Source organism: Oncorhynchus kisutch, linkage group LG3 (genome assembly GCF_002021735.2).
Source record: "Oncorhynchus kisutch isolate 150728-3 linkage group LG3, Okis_V2, whole genome shotgun sequence".
NCBI classification, from domain to species: Eukaryota; Metazoa; Chordata; class Actinopteri; order Salmoniformes; family Salmonidae; genus Oncorhynchus; species Oncorhynchus kisutch.
Window position 1 is genome coordinate 52,259,533 of NC_034176.2, and position 18,911 is coordinate 52,278,443.

The 18,911-nt window shown below is 40.8% G+C and overlaps 1 protein-coding gene across 1 annotated transcript in view; it reads left to right on the plus strand.

Annotated features, from left to right (window-relative positions):
- Nucleotides 1–18,911, plus strand: part of LOC109872624 (protein kinase C-binding protein NELL1) — a 424,089-nt gene that overhangs the window by 176,896 nt on the left and 228,282 nt on the right. The window contains exons 10-12 of the mRNA XM_020463927.2: nucleotides 2,606–2,679; nucleotides 12,968–13,067; nucleotides 16,783–16,911. Coding sequence (XP_020319516.1) covers nucleotides 2,606–2,679; nucleotides 12,968–13,067; nucleotides 16,783–16,911 — 303 coding nt within the window. The remainder of the gene's footprint in view (nucleotides 1–2,605; nucleotides 2,680–12,967; nucleotides 13,068–16,782; nucleotides 16,912–18,911) is intronic.

An 18,911-nucleotide genomic window follows, 5' to 3' on the forward strand; every position in this document is an offset into this window, starting at 1 on the left:
GACTTATTTATTCAATCCACTAACTATGATTAATTCTAACCTGATTAAATTAATCATGTAACAATTAACGCATTAGGAATTTGGGGCACCATGGAAGAAGTTGTTTAACGAGTTACCATCTCCCGAATTAAACTCTAGAAGATATAAATATATTGATAACAGTAACTTATTAATCATTACCTCATGTCAGTTCTCATTCTGAACAGTCATGACCCTCTTGGATCTGCAAGAACCTCAATATTTGCTGATTATTCAGTAATACACAAAATGGTTTAATTATTTATTTACTAACCAACTAAATAATAACACAGAATACACATACACACTCACATGAGACAAACATCCCTTGTGGACTGACAAGATATGATGGCTTGTTACAACAAAAGGTTAGATGGAGAGGTGTTAAGAGAGAGAGAGACAGAGACTAAGGGACAAAGTGAATACTTATTGTACATTTTAAACTATGCTCCCAGTAACCATTTACTTTGCCCATGAACCATCGGCCATTTTGGGATAAGAAGTAATGCATATATTTACATGTGGATGTCTTTGTTCGTCGTCTGTCTCTGTTGAAACCAATCAATCCTTCTATGGGAAGGGGTCGATAGGTTTAAGGATCTGGTTGTCCACCAGAGATCACAATGTCCTCCTTCTTAGTTGTCCTGGCTTGTTGTGAAGTGTTTTCAGAGCAGATACTCAGATGCTTGACTGAGATGGGATTCTCTCCTTCTTTCCTTGGGTAGATAGTCAAAGTTCCAAATCACTTTACATGCGTAGCTGCAGATTGGCATTGTTTCTGGTCTGGTAGGTGAGGTTATCTTCTTCACCTCGTGTTGAGACTAAGTTCTAACCATTTCCAACATGTAGCTAACACTCCATGCTTTACTGGTGTAAATGAATTATTCATGGTTCTGCTCCCAATCTCTTTACACACCAGTAGCAATCCAGCTATGTTTTAGTCTGACGTGTTAAGTTTTAGCCAGTCCTTTTAAGCACTGTTGTCAAAAAGGCGGTTCTATCACGCTGACAAGCTCTCTGACCTAAATCGGTGCATGTCTAATCACTGTGCACAGTTTATATGAAAAACAATGATCTCATTAGAAAACTAAAATCACGTTAATATCTTAATATAAATATTCTCTAGATTTTCTACAACATTGGGATGTAAACTTGACATATAGAATGTGTACTCTTTCCGAGTTACAGTATTTTCTTGATACCATTCTTAATGACATCACAAAATAATAAACAAATGTGAAATGATTATTCTTTAGATCCCCACTGACCATACCTTAACTTCTCTAGGATATGTGGGACGCTAGCGTCCCTCGCCAACAGCCAGTGAAATTGCAGGGTGCCAAATTCAAAACAACAGAAATCTCATAATTAAAATTCCTCAAACATACAAGTATTATACACAATTTTAAAGAAACTTCTCATTAATCCAGCCACAGTGTCTGATTTCAAAAAGGCTTCACGGCGAGAGCACACGTTGCGATTATGTTAGGTCAGCGCCTAGCCACAGAAAAACATACAGCCATTTTCCAAATAAGGAGGGGTGTCACTAAAGACAGAAATAGCATTAAAATGAATCACTAACCTTTGATGATCTTCACCGGATGGCACTCCCAGGACTCCATGTTAGACAATAAATGTTTGTTTTGTTCGATAAATTCATCTTTATGTCCAAATATCTCTTTTTTGTTCACAGGCACTTAGTTCAGACGAGAAGTCAAAACAGTTCCATTACAATTCATAGAATCATGTCAAACGATGAATAGAATCAATCTTTAGGATGTTTTTAACATACATCTTCAATAATATTCCAACCGGACAATTCCTTTGTCTTTAGAAATTAAAAGGAACGGAGCATGCTCTCACGGCCGCTCGTGACTTAGCTCATGGCATTCTGCCAGACCCCTGGTTCAAACAGCTCTTATTCGCTCCCCATTCACAGTAGAAGCCTGAAACAATGTTCTAAAGACTGTTGACATCTAGTGGAAGCCTTAGGAAGTGCAATATGACCCCATAGACACTGTATATTGGATAGGCAATCAATTGAAAACCTACAAACCTACAAACCTCAGATTTCCCACTTCCTGGTTGGATTTTTTCTCAGGTTTTTGCCTGCCATATGAGTTCTGTTATACTCACATACATCATTCAAATAGTTTTCAAAACTTCAGAGTGTTTTCTATCCAGATATACTAATAATATGCATATATTAGCAACTGGGACTGAGTAGAGTGTTTTCTATCCAAATCTACTAATTATATGCATATTCTAGCTTTTGGGCCTGAGTAGCAGGCAGTTTACTCTGGGCACCTTATTCATCCAAGCTACTCAATACTGCCCCCCAGTCCCAAAGAAGTTAACATTCATATCTTAATATATTTTTGGACGTTATAGTTTGTGGCAAAAGTCTTCTGTAGACAAAGGGACATTCCTTCACCAATACTGAAGAGCAAGAGGGAGATTCCCCTGATGCCTAATTTATGACAGTGTTAAGGTGTCAAAACTGCCCCCACACCAGGAGAGTCATGACATACCATAATATATACTCACATATCACTAATGATATTGTACTTTTCCTTTGTCCCCACAGCAAAATGCACCTACATGGCCCAGACTTTGTCAGAGGGCCAGCGTCTGCTAACGAAGAGGTGCACAGAATGCAAGGTAACAACAGATCCGTCCCTCCCTGACTAAGAGCATTAGGGTCGTCACGATATCATTATTGTGATACTCAGAACTATTGTGAAGTATCGTGATACCCAGAAGTACTATGAAGAATCATGATAGTCATGGCAAGGAAACAAAACATGAAGCAGTCTTCATTTATTGAGGAAAACGGTCCTAATGTTGGAAACAAAAACACAAACAACAATACAAGTAACCCAGAGTCACATTTGTATATATTCAAAGCTGTTACACACAAAATATTTACATGAAGCAGGTTTTCAAAGAGTTGAATGTGCTTCGTGTTTTCCTTCTTGCCATGAAAAATTGAGTATCATATTATTGTGATACTACTAACCTCCAAACAAGCTTCAATGCCATACAACACTCCTTCCGTGGCCTCCAACTGCTCTTAAACGCTAGTAAAACCAAATGCATGCTTTTCAACCGGTCGCTGCCTGCACCCGCATGCCCGACTAGCATCACCACCCTGGATGGTTCCGACCTAGAATATGTGGAGGTCTATAAGTACCTAGGTGTCTGGCTAGACTGCAAACTCTCCTTCCAGACTCATATCAAACATCTCCAATCGAAAATCAAATCAAGAGTCGGCTTTCTATTCCGCAACAAAGCCTCCTTCACTCACGCCGCCAAGCTTACCCTAGTAAAACTGACTATCCTACCGATCCTCGACTTCGGCGATGTCATCTACAAAATGGCTTCCAACACTCTACTCAGCAAACTGGATGCAGTCTATCACAGTGCCATCCGTTTTGTCACTAAAGCACCTTATACCACCCACCACTGCGACTTGTATGCTCTAGTCGGCTGGCCCTCGCTACATATTCGTCGCCAGACCCACTGGCTCCAGGTCATCTACAAGTCCATGCTAGGTAAAGCTCCGCCTTATCTCAGCTCACTGGTCACGATGGCAACACCCATCCGTAGCACGCGCTCCAGCAGGTGTATCTCACTGATCATCCCTAAAGCCAACACCTCATTTGGCCGCCTTTCGTTCCAGTACTCTGCTGCCTGTGACTGGAACGAATTGCAAAAATCGCTGAAGTTGGAGACTTTTATCTCCCTCACCAACTTCAAACATCAGCTATCTGAGCAGCTAACCGATCGCTGCAGCTGTACATAGTCTATTGGTAAATAGCCCACCCTTTTTCACCTACCTCATCCCCATACTGTTTTTATTTATTTACTTTTCTGCTCTTTTGCACACCAATATCTCTACCTGTACATGACCATCTGATCATTCATCACTCCAGTGTTAATCTGCAAAATTGTAATTATTTGCCTACCTCCTCATGCCTTTTGCACACATTGTATATAGACTCCCCCTTTGGTTTCTACTGTGTTATTGACTTGTTAATTGTTTACTCCATGTGTAACTCTTTGTTGTCTGCTCACACTGCTATGCTTTATCTTGGCCAGGTCGCAGTTGCAAATGAGAACTTGTTCTCAACTAGCCTACCTGGTTAAATAAAGGTGAAAAAAAATGAAAAAAATAAAATAAAAATACTAGTATCGTGACAAGAAAGTTGTACAAGTCAGTTCTGTAGATTGATTTCTGTGTTATTTAGTTATCCAACTGAATGTATTAGTTCTCAGAGCCCAGACACAATCTGTTCAATCTTTCTGTTTTTATTTCTCATCCATGGGTGAGATATGAGGGTAATTGGGAGTAATTTATGAACATAGAAACAAAGGGCTGTTTGAAGTGACTGAGGGGTAAATCTAAGGAGCAGGGCTGACTCCCAATACTATCCCTCTATAGGATCCTATGGGCCCTGGTCAAAAGTAGTGAACTATTGGGAATACATTGCCATTTGGGTCGCATATTACATTTAAGGTGCATGCAGCACAGAGACCGTGTTGCATTGTGGTAGACTATAATTAAAGTCATTATTCCGCTGAGGGAAAAAAGAACCCTCTTCTCTATGTGCTGCAATTTATCTTAAAAGGCACTTTTAAGAGGGAAAGTGTGTTTTACTGGTGTAATTGGTTACAAAGAGACGAGCCAGGCAGACAGGCAAAGGGTTTTAAGGCCCCCTTTAGACTTTACAGTGGTATTCAGTGCTCTGTAGGTAGCTTTCCTTCAGACAGAGATTACAGTCTCAATCATCTGCCACCATGGTTGTTAAAGTCGATAACTGCCCAGTTCAATGACATACAGTACCAGTCAAAAGTTTGGACACACCTACTCATTCAAGGGTTTTTCTTTATTTGTACTATTTTCTACATTGTAGAATAATAGTGAAGACATCAAAACTATGAAATAACACATATAGAATCATGTAATAACCAAAAAAGTGCTAAGCAAATCTCTTCAAAGTAGCCACGCTTTGCCTTGATGACAGCTTTGCACACTCTTGGCATTCTCTCAACCAGCTTCATGAGGAATGCTTTTCAAAAAGTCTAGAAGGAGTTCCCACATATGTTTCGTACTTGTTGGCTGCTTTTTCTTCACTCTGCGGTCCAACTCATCCCAAACCATCTAAATTGGGTTGAGGTCGGGTGATTGTGGAGGCCTGGTCATCTGATGCAGCACTCCATCACTCTCCTTCTTGATCAAATAGCCCTTACACTGCCTGGAGGTATGTTTTGAGCCATTGTCCTGTTGAAAAACAAATGATAGTCCCACTAAGCTCAAACCAGAAGGGATGGCGTATCGCTGCAGAATGCTGTGGTAGCCATGCTGGTTAAGTGTGCCTTGAATTCTAAATAAATCACAGACAGTGTCACCATCAAAGCAACCCCAAACCATCACACCTCCTCCTCAAGTGCTTCATGGTGGGAACCAAACATGCAGAGATCATCTGTTTATCTACTCTGTGTCTCACAAAGACGCGCCAAACCAAAAATCTCAAATATCTCTAATGTCCATTGCTCGTGTTTCTTGGCTCAAGCAAGTCTCTTCTTCTCATTGGTGTTGTCATGACTTGCCCTGTTTGGGTGAGGATCATAGCCACCAGATCCACTCTCCCTCTCACCCACCAGTTTTATGACCGGTTGTAAATATGGTGTAGAAACTTTGCGCTTGGTAGTATTGAGGGGAAAGAAACCCTTTTGTTACAAGGAGATTCCTCTCGTCAAAATGGTAACATCAAAAGGTTGAATAATTAAACAATATTTCTGTATTCCAAACGGTTGGAATGGTCCATGGATACTTAAAGAACAATCCTGTCGAATTCATTACTAATTGGTGATGTAACTAAGAACAGTAGAACAACATAACTGTATCTCTGAATGTGTATATTTGCCAGTGATAAGATTCACATCCAAATGTTGGGGAACTGATATGATTAAACATGAAACTATTTGTGAGAAGATGTAATGTGATGTTGGCCTTCTAAATTAAATCTATATTTTTCATATAAAGTCTTAACCAAGTCAGTGGCCATGCCCACGTGAGCACAGACATTAAGACAAAGGGAGGGAACTCCCCTTTTCCCCGAGTTCTTCATTAGGACTCGTGACAACATTTATATAGACCAGAGGACGCACGAATAGTTAAGAAATCTACAAAACTAAAGACCAGAAAACATGGAGCTGTGGCTACTTGTTGGAATGGTTGTAAATTTAAATATAGACCAAACAGCGTGAAGCGGTGGCTACATGGCTGAGAAATGGTTTAAAACTAAAGACCAAGCAGGGTGACGGTGTGAACCGGGCATAATGAATGATTAAGAAACTTTGAAACACTCTGAAACTTTCTTGAGTGAAGAGGAAGACTACACAGGAAAATTCAGTCTACAGCTGTTTAAGTACTTTAGTCTAGTAACCTCGACCGAGAACCACAGGGAGGTACTCTGAAGGATCCATTCTAAAGAACATTTGCCACGCAAATGACCATTGGTACGTCTGACGTATCCATTCAGCTACAACTACAAAATACTTTGATCTCTGGTGGACAAACCAGAGACGTTCTGTCAAATTACTCCCCAGACGGATCGAGTGTATTCAACGGAGAGACAGCAAAGACATACACACACGTAAATATGCACATTGCAATTTTTTCAAATGAGTGGCCATTCATGTGCAAAGTATTGTCACGTTCGTTGAAATGATTGGAACAAGGCGCATAGTGCTCACCAAACAAAACAATAAAGCACAAACGAAACATGAAGCTAACAGTGCTACAAGGCAACTAAACATAGTCAAGATCCCACAAATCACAAATGGCTGCCTAAATATGATCACCAATCAGAGACAACGATAAACAGCTGTCTCTGATTGGGAACCATACCAGGCCAACATAGACAAACAAATCACCTAGATGGCCCACCCGAGTCACTATCACACCCCAACCAACATAGAGAATAAACAGCTTTCTATGGTCAGGGTGTGACAAGTTTCCATGAGCATAGTTCTCAGCTGTATGTATGTAGTGGGTCCATTCTGTCTTTTCCGCTCTTTATCTGTCTCCACCCCTTTTCATTGTCTACCAAGCCGTCATATCGAGTTTAGTCCACAAGGGATTTGAATCGCATTGTGTTAGTACCAAATAACTATATTGTTTGTGTAATTCTGTGTGATTATTTAGTTAGCTAGTAGGAGACTGGTAGAATATAATTAATTAATGACTGATTGATGACTGAAATGTAAGAGATATTTCTATCTATAGAGTTCATTCAGAAAACGGTAACTCATGAACCTTTTCACATGTACCAACACACGGGTGTGATCATTCTACAGTTGTACCTGTAGAGTACGATCAAACCGGTGTGATTAGAACACGTATTTATAACGTCCAGTTTCGAATGACACAACAATCAGCATTTGAGCTGGCCTGACTGTTTTTTCAGAAACATTTTGCACAAACACAGTCCTTACAAAGTTATGTCCAGAATGTGAGCAGTTTATTTTTGGATGCAATGTTTAGACATTCACAGAAGTTGCTACAGCATAACACAATCATCCAAACAGGAAAAATGTAGGCTACATTTGTCCTAGCGCTAACGGAGGAAAGATTGACATAACACAAGCGGTCATATTTTTATAACTCTCGCCTGACAGAAACTACAATATTAATTAGCTAATAGCAATTACTATTTTTAATAGTTCATATCACGGGTGAGCTCACCATTGATTGAAATAATTGAGTAAAACACTTTCTAGAAATCGAAAGTAATCCGACGATGGGTAGTTTGTGCACGCCGCCATGCTTATTTTGTCACATCATCCAAAGATAATAAGAGGAGAAAAGATGAGTTTGGTCTGATTATAGTATGCATGTTGAAGGGGTTGTGTCATCTACGATCATCCACTTCTCTTCATTCACTTCCGGAAGTTTACCCGAAAGATGAGTGAACCATTCCTTCACCTCATTATAACATATTTGGTCTGGCAGATTATGTGACAGACAGAATGCATTATATAATGTCAGCAAACATGGCTTCACACATACAGTGACTTGCAAAAGTGTTCATCCCCCTTGGTGTTTTTCCTATTTTGTTGCGTTACAACCTGTAATTTAAATTGATATTTATTTGGATTTCATGCAATGGACATACACAAAATATTCCAAATTGGTGAAGTGAAATTTTAAAAATCACACAAAGAACAACCGAAAAGTGGTGTGTGCATGTGTATTCACTCCCTTTGCTATGAAGCCCCTAAATAAGATCTTGTGCAACCAATTACCTTCAGAAGTCTCATAATTAGTGCAAGTCCACCTGTGTGCAATTTAAGTGTCACATGATCTCAATATATATACACCTGTTCTGAAAGGCCCCAGAGTCTGCAACACCACTAAGCAAGGGGTAACACCAAGCAAACGGCACCATGAAGACCAAAGACCAAGGAGCTCTTCAAACAGGTCAGGGACAAAGTTTTTAGAGAAGTACAGATCAGGGTTGAGTTATAAAAAAATATCAGAAATTTTGAACATCCCACGGAAGACCATTAAATCCATTATTAAAAAATGTAAAGAATATGGCACCACAACAAAGCTACCAAGAGAGGGCCACCCACCAAAACTCACGGACCAAGTAAGGAGGGCATTAATCAGAGAGGCAACAAAGAGACCAATGATAAGGCTGAAGAAGCTGCAAAGCTCCACAGCAGGGATTGGAAATCTGCCGTTTCCAGCTACAATAGCCATTTACATCATTAACAATGTCTCCAATGTATTTCTGATCAATTCAATGTTATTTTAATGGACAAAAAATGTGCTTTTCTTTCAAAAACAAGGACATTTCTAAGTGACCCCAAACTTTTGAACGGTAGTGTATGTATGTACATATATAAACTCAGCAAAAAAAGAAATGTCCCTTTTTCAGGACCCTGTCTTTCAAAGATAATTAATAAAAATCCAAATAACTTCACAGATCCTCATTGTAAAGGGTTTAACTGTCCTGCGTAATAATCACGTTTTGGAACACTGAGTGCATTCTGACAGCACGTGCATAAAACAACTCCCGCTGGGGGCGACCATAAGAAATATTTGGAGCTCACGTGTGAAAAGGTTAATCATGGTGCCCCAAAATTACTGATGAGTTAGTTGTTACATGAGTAATTTAATTATCGTAGTAATTTAACATAGTTAATCGATTTGATAAAATAATTGCATCACATTAATGATAGCCAAAGACATGACAGTGTCCTTTTAGTAGGGGTTTCTTTGCAGCAATTCAACCATGAAGCCCTGATTCATGCAGTCTCCTCTGAACAATTGATGTTGAGATGTGTCTGTTACTTGAACTCTGTGAAGCATTATTTGGGCTGAAATCTGAGGTGCAGTTAACACTAATGAACGTATCCTCTTCAGCAGAGGTAACTCTGGGTCTTCCCTTCCTGTGGCGATCCTCATGAGAGCCAGTGTCATTATAGCACTTGATGATTTTTGCGACGGCACTTGAAGAAACTTTCAAAGTTCTTGAAATGTTCCGGATTGACTGACCTTTGTCTTAAAGTAATGATGGACTGTTGTTTCTCTTTGCTTTTTTGGAGCTGTTCTTGCCATAATATGGACTTGGTCTTTTACCAAATAGGGCAATCTTCTGTATACCACCTCTACCTTGTCACAACACAACTGATTGGCTCAAACACATTAGGAAGGAAAGAAATTCCACAAATGAACTTTATCAAGAAACACCATGTTAATTTAAATGTATTCCAGGTGACTTCCTCATTAAGCTGGTTGAGAGAATGCCAAGAGTGTGCAAAGCTGTCATCAAGGCAAAGGGTGTCTACTTTGAAGAATCAAAAATATAAAATAGATTTTGATTTGTTTAACACTTTTTTTGGTTACTACATGATTCCATATGTGTTATTTCATATGTCTTCACTATTATTCTACAATGTAGCACAAATAAATAGCACAAATAAAGAAAAATCCTTGAATGAGTAGGTCCCGACTTTTGACTGGTGCTGTAGGTTTACATAATTCCTTTTATCAAATTACAGAAAACAGAGTTTAAAGGGGAAATTAGGACATTACATTTAAACAGTTGCCCCTATCACTCCCATTGATTTGTAGCTATTAGTCGCTTAAGTTAGGTGAAGCTTGTAGTGGCTGTATAACCTTTTATAGCAGTGGGCTAAATCAGGGTTCCACAGAGTGTTTCTTGGTAGTCTTAAACAAATTTACTTTGAATCAAAAGTATACACCTCACACACATGGTTACAGACTTAAGAAAAGAGACACCTGTACTATGTCAAATATAGAGTTGAAATGTTTTACATTTTGTGTTTGCATCCCATTATTACACTTTATATACAGTTGAAGTCGGAAGTTTACATACACTTAGGTTGGAGTCATTAAAACTAATTTTTCAACCACTCCACAATGTCTTGTTAGAAAACTATAGTTTTGGCAAGTCGGTTAGGACATCTACTTTGTGCATGACACAAGTAACTGTTCCAACAATTGTTTACAGACGGATTATTTCACTTATAATTCACTGTATCACAATTCCAGTGGGTCAGAAGTTTACATACACTAAGTTGACTGTGCCTTTAAACAGCTTGGAAAGTTCCAGAAGATTATGTCATGGCTTTAGACGCTTCTGATAGGCTAATTGACATCATTTCAGTCAATTGGAGGTGTACCTGTGGATGTATTTCAAGGCCTACCTTAAAACTCAAAGCCTCTTTGATTGACATCATGAGAAAATCATAAGAAATCAGCCAAGACCTCAGAAAAACAAACTTGTAGACCTCCACGAGTCTGGTTCATCCTTGGGAGCAATTTCCAAACGTCTGAAGGTACCACATTCATCTGTACAAACAATAGTACGCAAGTATAAACACCATGGTACCACGCAGCCGTCATACCGCTCAGGAAGGAGACCCGTGCTTTGGTGCGAAATGTGCAAATCAATCCCAGAACAACAGCAAAGGACCTTGTGACGATGCTTGAGGAAACATGTATCTATATCCACAGTAAAACGAGTTCTATATTGACATAACCTGAAAGGCTGCTAGGCAAGGAAGAAGCCACTACTCGAAAACCGCCGTAAAAAAAAAGCCAGACTACGGTTTGCAGATGGGGACAAAGATCATGGAAAATGTTGTGGATATATTGAAGCAAGATCTCAAGACATCAGTCAGGAAGTTAAAGCTTGGTCGCAAATGGGTCTCCAAATGGACAATGACTCCAAGCATACTTCCAAAGTTGTGGCAAAATGGCTTAAGGACAACAAAGTCAAGGTATTGGAGTGGCCATCACAAGCCCTGACCTCAATCCTATAGAAAATGTAACATTGTGGGAAGCTTGTAGAAGGCTACCCGAAACATTTGACCTAAGTTAAACAATTTAAAGGCAATGATACCAAATACTAATTGAGTGTATGTAAACTTCTGACCCACTGGGAATGTGATGAAATGTTATTCTGACATTTCACATCCTTAAAATAAAGTGGTGATCCTTACTGACCTAAGATAGGGAATTTTAAAATGTCAGGAATTGTGAAAAACGGTGTATTTGGCTGTGGTGTATGTAAACGTCCGACTTCGACTGTACATCTCAGAAGACTGAAATATAACAAAACCGTTTGACAAAGAAACACTGCATTTTCGGCACCTTCCATCTTTGTGCAACAGTTTGTGGAATGCCCTTTCCTGTTTCAACATGACAATGCCCCCTGTACACAATGTGAGGTCCATACAGAAATGTTTGTTGGGATCAGTGTGGAAGGACTTGACTGGCCTGCACAGAGCTCTGATCTCAACCCCATTGAACACCTTATGGATGAATTGGAACTCCGACTGCGAGCCAGGACAATCGCCCACATCATGTAACTCAGTCAAGCAGTAAAATCAGAACAGCACAGACTGTGAAGAGACAAACACACACAGGCACACTCATTGCATTCTCAAACACATGCTACCACACATGCACATACATTTTAATATTGTTATTTTGCTGTATTATTGATTTTGTATTGTAGATACTGTATATTATGGTAGAGTAGTGTGTAATAGTGTGTTGTGTTGTGTATTGTTTTATTGTATGTAATTGTGATTGGACCACAGGAAGAGTAGCTGCTGCCTTTGCAGCATCTAATCGGGATCCGGAATCAATAAAATAAAATAAAAATTGTACACTACTTTTCACCAGGGGCAATAGGGCTCTGGTCCAAAGTAGTGCACTATATAGGGAATGTTGTGCCATTTGGGACACAAATCCATTTGGTGTCGCACCTGGAAGGGGGTGACTTTGAAGTAACTTTGAAAGAGAGAGTTATATAAGGGGTCTAAGCAATGCCTCACACTTTGAGAGGCACACAGGGACCGGAGGAGCGGAAACTGAGACCGATTGGCGTGTAACTGTATTTGTAGCTATTTATTTCGAAAGCCCATTGCTGGATGAGGAAGACCGTTTTATAGAGGCGAAAGTGTCTGCATTCTCTCCCTTTCTTTGTGAATCTGTGTATATCCCTGTCTCTATGCATTTACATTCATGTTGTGGGTATTGTGCCTATGTTCTTTAGTTTGTTTCTGTTTTTGCAAGTGTTGAGGATCAGTCTAAAATGTAATTATCCTTCTGCTACAAGGATGCAAGCACATTAATTTACTCAAACAACCAACTTACATACAGTATAACACTGTACATTTAATATGAAAAAAATCTAGTTTGACCTCCTTTTCATATTCAAAATGGGTCTGTTTCTCTTTTGCATCTGTGCTTTTCCATATGCTACGAAAGTCAATAATTTGTTGACATCATGTAATTATTGGAAACAACCTATCGCTAACATGCTAATTATAATTTATTGTTAATAAAGTTGTATTTAATTTATTTGCTTCAATGTGTGTATTTGTTTTGTTTTTGCAGAACGGGATGATGGTGAGAGTGACAGAGAACTGTCCAGAGCTCAACTGCACCCTCAAGGAACAGATCCTACCTGAAAACAGGTGCTGTAACATCTGCAAAGGTTGGTCCTTCAAATATAAAGTTGCTTGCTATTGGTTCAGCCCTCATTCCCTCTCCCCTTGCAGTATCTCATTGGCTGAGCCATCATCTTCTGCTGCCCAACATTTACTGAGTATGAATCATTCCTCATCGTTGTCTACCACTGGTCCCACCCTTAATACCCTTTGTCTTCCATTGGACCATCCCAGTGATTAACTTCTTATGGGCAGGTGTGGTGGTAGCGTCACACCTGGCCACCATCTGGTGATATTGCAGAGAGCGAAATTCAAACTACAGAATTATAAATATTTAACTTTCATAAAATCACAAGTGTAATACATCAAAATAAAGCTTAACTTCTTGTTAATCCAACCGCTGTGTCAGATTTCAAAAAGGCTTTACTGCGAAAGAACACCCTATGCGATTATCTGAGGACAGCTCCCCGCATACAAAAGCATGAAAAACATATTTCAACCAGGCAGGTGCGCCACGAAAGTCAGAAATAGCGATATAATAAATGCCTTTCCTTTGATCCTCTTCTGTTGGCACTCCAAAAGGTCCCAGATACATCACAAATGGTCATTTTGTTCGATAATGTCCTTCATTATGTCCATAAAAACTCAGTTTAGCTGGCGCGCTTCAGTGATAAATCCACCCAGTTTCCCTCCATCAAAATGCATACAAAATGAATCCCAAACGTTACTAATAAACTTTAGAGTATTTTCTATCCAAATCTACCAATTATATGTATATCCTAGCTTCTGGGCCTGAGTAACAGGCAGTTTACTTTGGGCACGCTTTTCATCCGGAAGTGAAAATACTGCCCCCTACCCAAGAGAGGTTAAAAGGCCCTGGCACCAATCATGAGAGCATGGAGAAGATAACAGCCAATCCCAGCTTGATGCTTGTTCGAGTGGAGCCAGTCTGTGTCCTAAATGGCACCATATTCCCTATATAGTGCACTTATACTGTATAGTCCACAACTTTTTACCAGGGCCCGTACGGCTCTGGTCAAAAGTAGTGAACTATGTAGGGAACAGGGTTACTCAAATGGCCACATTTGTCTCTTTATGTCCTACATGAATGTTTCATCCGTTGATGGCTGGAGTTCGGAGCAGAATGGTCTGTATAATTTCTACCATTTTGGCAGCAAAAGGACATCCATGGGTAATTTTGTAAATAGATTGAATACACACAAACCGTTAGAGGTAGGTGACTGTGAAACTACTGTGAATGAGAGATATGTGGAAAAAATATGCCCACCTTGGAGATTAATATGGTCAATTTCACCTGAACAAATTCTAATTAGTTAATCCAAGCCTTATCATTTGGTCTTATGTATTTGGCCATTCAGTCAAACATCAGTGCAGTGCAGAGGAGAGTATTTTCCCTTTCAGTACATCTCCCACTCATAACCTGCCATTATCTCCTTGGACGAGGCCTTTTATATTGGATATATTGGATAGTCATTAAATCTGTTTATTCTACCTTTTCCATTGCACTGGGATTGGGTGATGCATGTACATGCTGTACAGTTGTTCCTCAACTAAAAGTTTTTAGATTATGCTGTGAGATTTACACACCATATCTCCTGGAACATCTCCACACTTTTTCTCATTTTATAGAACTCAAATTCCACTCTAAGGCGCGCAGAGAACATCCCATTAAATAATAGTAGAGGGTCTGTTATCCTCCCACCTTTGACCCTGTTCCCCCTTGTTAGCCAAATAACCAACTTTGCCTGAGCAAACAAAAATTCAAACATACATTTGACCTTTTCCTTATTCAAATACCTGTACTCCATTTATAAACAACCCAACAGTAAACTCCACCCCCTACCTCTCACACAGACATTCCAACAGATACATTAATTCCATTAACTTGGCTCACACAGAAAACACGATGCACAGTTTCACTCATGACACAGAAAGGACACCCCTGTCCGACTCCCGGGTCGCCCAATGCCAACCAGCTATTAGTGGCCAGGTCTCCATGTAGAACCCTCCACTGGAGGTCCCCTGATATCTTTGGTACTGGGAGTTTGTAGAGCCTCTCCATCTAAAACGCACCACACTCTCTGCCACACATATCCCCTACCACTGATGTGCCTTCACTCCTGTTAGGCTCCTAATGTTCCTCACTTTAATGCAGAGGTTGTAGAGGGATTGGAGTGTTAAAATGTAACAAGTCCTCCATACCCCCTTGCCAGTTTCCTGTCTTTGCTGTCATCTGCAGTGGTGGAAACATTGTGGCCCCTCCCCCTTTGGCTGCTCCAACACCCCCCTTACCGGCTCAGGCAGTGCCTCCTGGACCTCCCCCAGGAATTTCTTCCAGCAGCCTAATATACAGTATGTTAGTCCTGTATGTTGTGCCAGGTATTCCGAGGCTTTAAACCCCTCCGCAGCCGAAGTCACCCAGTAAACCCGCTGCCATCAGTCGCTTCTGCAGGGTGGCCAATTGAACTGATCTCAAAAGGAGTTCTAGATTGTAGAAGATAGGCTCCTCCCACACCCACAGCCCAGGCTACAAACCGCCTTCTCGTGTGGTCCTTAGCCGCTGCCAGGCCCTCAAAAATCAGAGAGACCTGCTGTACTCAGCCTCTCCAGCCTCATGAGGAACAGCTGCCAGTCCAACCCTAATCTATCAGCATGCATGCTGGTTCCCTCCAGCCGACATCAGTATGGTACAGCAGTCTCTGTGCCACCTTTAGTTGTAATGTAGCCACCCTGTTCTTCAGTTCTACCAGGCCCTCAATGTCCTCAATCGTAGACAGACATGGGGGGGGGGGGGGGGGGTTATGCCACAGACAGTTTATGCCACAGGAAGAATGCCACCCGGTTGTTGATTATCAGCACCCTCCCCCTACTTGGGACAGAAACCACCTGGCCAGTCTTGACACCACTGCCTGTGACAGCCCCTGTCAGTCCTTCCTGACCCACCTCTCTGAGCCCAGGTACACCCCCAAAATGTTAAGCCCGTCACAACTCCACTGGAAACCCCCTGGAAGCAGAGGGGGGCCCTATCCCTCCATGCTATGCATAACATAGTTTTGTTCTGTTATAAGTAAGGACAGAGCCATCCATAAGCCTCTCAACTACAGAAACCGTCTAGAATGCACTGAAAGAGAACAACATAGAGACAGATAGAGACAATGTAGAATTCTAATAGATCCCTAAGCACTGAGGTTCAGAGGGGGGTTTCACAGAGAGTTGGACTGGCACTACTCATTACTGGGAATGAAGGGATAGATGGGTTCAGATCAAGAGAGGAGACGACTGAGTCGTCTACTGTACATGCAGGCCTGTGTCTGTCTGCCTGCCTGCCTGTCTGTGTCTGTCAGTCATCAGTCTGTCTGTCTGGTTGTCTGGTAGATTGGCTGTCTGTCTGTGTGCACCTGTTTAATGGATTACACTCGCTCTTCTCAGCAGGCATTTTTCCTGTAGATTATTTATTTTATATGTGTGTTTGTCTGGGGAAAGCTACGAACTCAAAGCATTGCACAAAATCATAGCGTTTCCATGCCACATTCTATTCTCTTGGTACTATAGTTTTGTGAACTTTGAGTTTGTGTTAGAATTCTCCAATTCCTGAAAATTTGATTTTGGGTTACAAGCTTTTTCCAGGAATGCTGGCTCATTTTCTACCTCACCATCTCGCCCAACCCCACTGTCAGCACCCTGTGTGATCTCAGTCAAACCCAGACTATTGAGTCAGAAGTTTGTCCCCCTCTCTCCCAGGCTACGACTTCTGCGCAGAGGGACTCATTTGTGGGGAAAATTCGGAGTGTAAAAACCGGAATACCAGAGCTGAGTGTGAGTGCAAGAGCGGCTTTGCCTCCATCCATGGGGACTCCACATACTGTGAAGGTAGGCAGCTGTGAACTATTTGACTGGGTCTTTGGGTAGAAGACTCTGAACTAGCTGGGTATATGACGGGTAGACTTAGAGCTTGTTTTGTGTATGTGGAAGATGTATTTCTTTATTACAAAGAGGACTAGGAGAAGAGTGAAGTTGCCCCTGCATGCTGATCTTGGATCATTTTAGCATTTCCCCCACTAATGGTTAAGGTTGTGGGAGGGGAAGCTGATCCTAGATCTGTACCTAGATTCCTGAATTATAGTGAATTCTATTATCTCTATGGTTGAGTGGATATGTTGGTATGTGAGATGCCTGGCCCATTCCATACAGTAGATGCCTGAGAGAGAGAGAGCTTGGCTGATGAGATTTTCAACTACCTCTGGCTTTAGCAGGACATTTCAGAAACACCATGTATTTGTATTTATTTGTATTTAAGGCAGCAGCTACTCTTCCTGAGGTCCAAAAACATTACGGCACTTACATTACATAAAACAAAATATAAAGCAGTTCATCATGTAACATGAATACACCACCACATATCTACAATACAACATGTATAATACCACCATACAACAATATTACTTATGTGCGCTTGTGTGTGCATGTGTGTGTAAGTACCTTTGTGTGTGTCTCTTCACAGTCCCTGCTGTTCCATAAGGTGTATTGTTACCTGTTTTTTTTATCTGATTCTACTGCTTCAATCAGTTACCTGATGTGGAATAGAGTTCCATGTAGTCATGGCTCTATGTAGTACCGTGCGCCTCCCATAGTCTGTTCTGGACTTGGGGATTGTGAAGTGACCTCTGGTGTTATGTCTTGTGGGGTGTGCATGGGTGTCCGAGCTGTGTGCTAGCTCGGTACATTCAGCTTGTCAACACTTCTTACAAAAACCAGTAGTGATGAAGTCAATCTCTCCTCCACTTAGAGCCATGAGAGATTGACATGCATATAATTAATGTTAGCTCCCAGTGTACTTTTAAGGGCCAGATGTGCTGCCCTGTTCTGAGCCAATAGTCCTTCTTTGTGGCACCTGACCACACCACTGGACTGTAGTCCAGGTGTGACAAAACTAAGGCCTGTTGGACCTGCCTTGTTGATAGTGTTAAGAAGTGCTTTATTATAGACAGACTTCTCGCCATCTTAGCTACTGTTTTATCAATATGTTTTGACCATGACAGTTTACAGGGTTACTCCAAGCAGTTTATTCACCTCAAAGAACTCATTTTCCACATTATTCCTTACACAATTTAGTTGAGGTTTAGGGTTTAGTGAATGATTTTTCTCAAATACAATGCTTTTAGTTTTGGAAATATTTGCCATCCATTCTGAAACTAACTGCAGCTCTTCAAGTGTTGCAGTCATTTCAGTAGCTGTAGTAGCTGACGTGTATAGTGTTGAGTCATCTGCATACATACAGTGCTTTGAAAAAGTATTTGCCCCCTTCCTGATTTCTTATTTTTTTGCACATTCGTCACACTTAAATGTTTCAGATCATCAAACAAATTTAAATATTACACAAAGATAAGTAAATGTAGTTTTTAAATTATGATTTTATTTATTAAGGGTAAGAATTAATTGCCCCCTAAACCTAATAACTGCTTGTGCCACCCTCGTTCGCAATAACTGGCAATGAGTCTTTTACATTGCTGTGGAGGAATTTTGGCCCACTGTTCTTTGCAGAATTGTTTTAATTCAGCCACATTGGTGGGTTTTCGAGCATGAACCGCCTTTTTAAGGTCACGACACAGCATCTCAATCGGATTCAATCGGACTTTGACTAGGCCACTCCAAAACCTCCATTTAGTTTTTTTTAAGCCATTCAGAGTTGGACTTGCTGCTGTGTTTTGCATCCTTGTCCTGCTGCAGAACCCAAGTGCGCTTCAGCTTGAGGTCAGAAACTGAACGGACACTCTAGTTCAGGATTTTTTGGTAGAGAGCAGAATTCATGGTTCCATCAATCACAGAAAGTTGTCCAGGTCCTGAAGCAGCAAAGTAGCCCCAGGCCATCA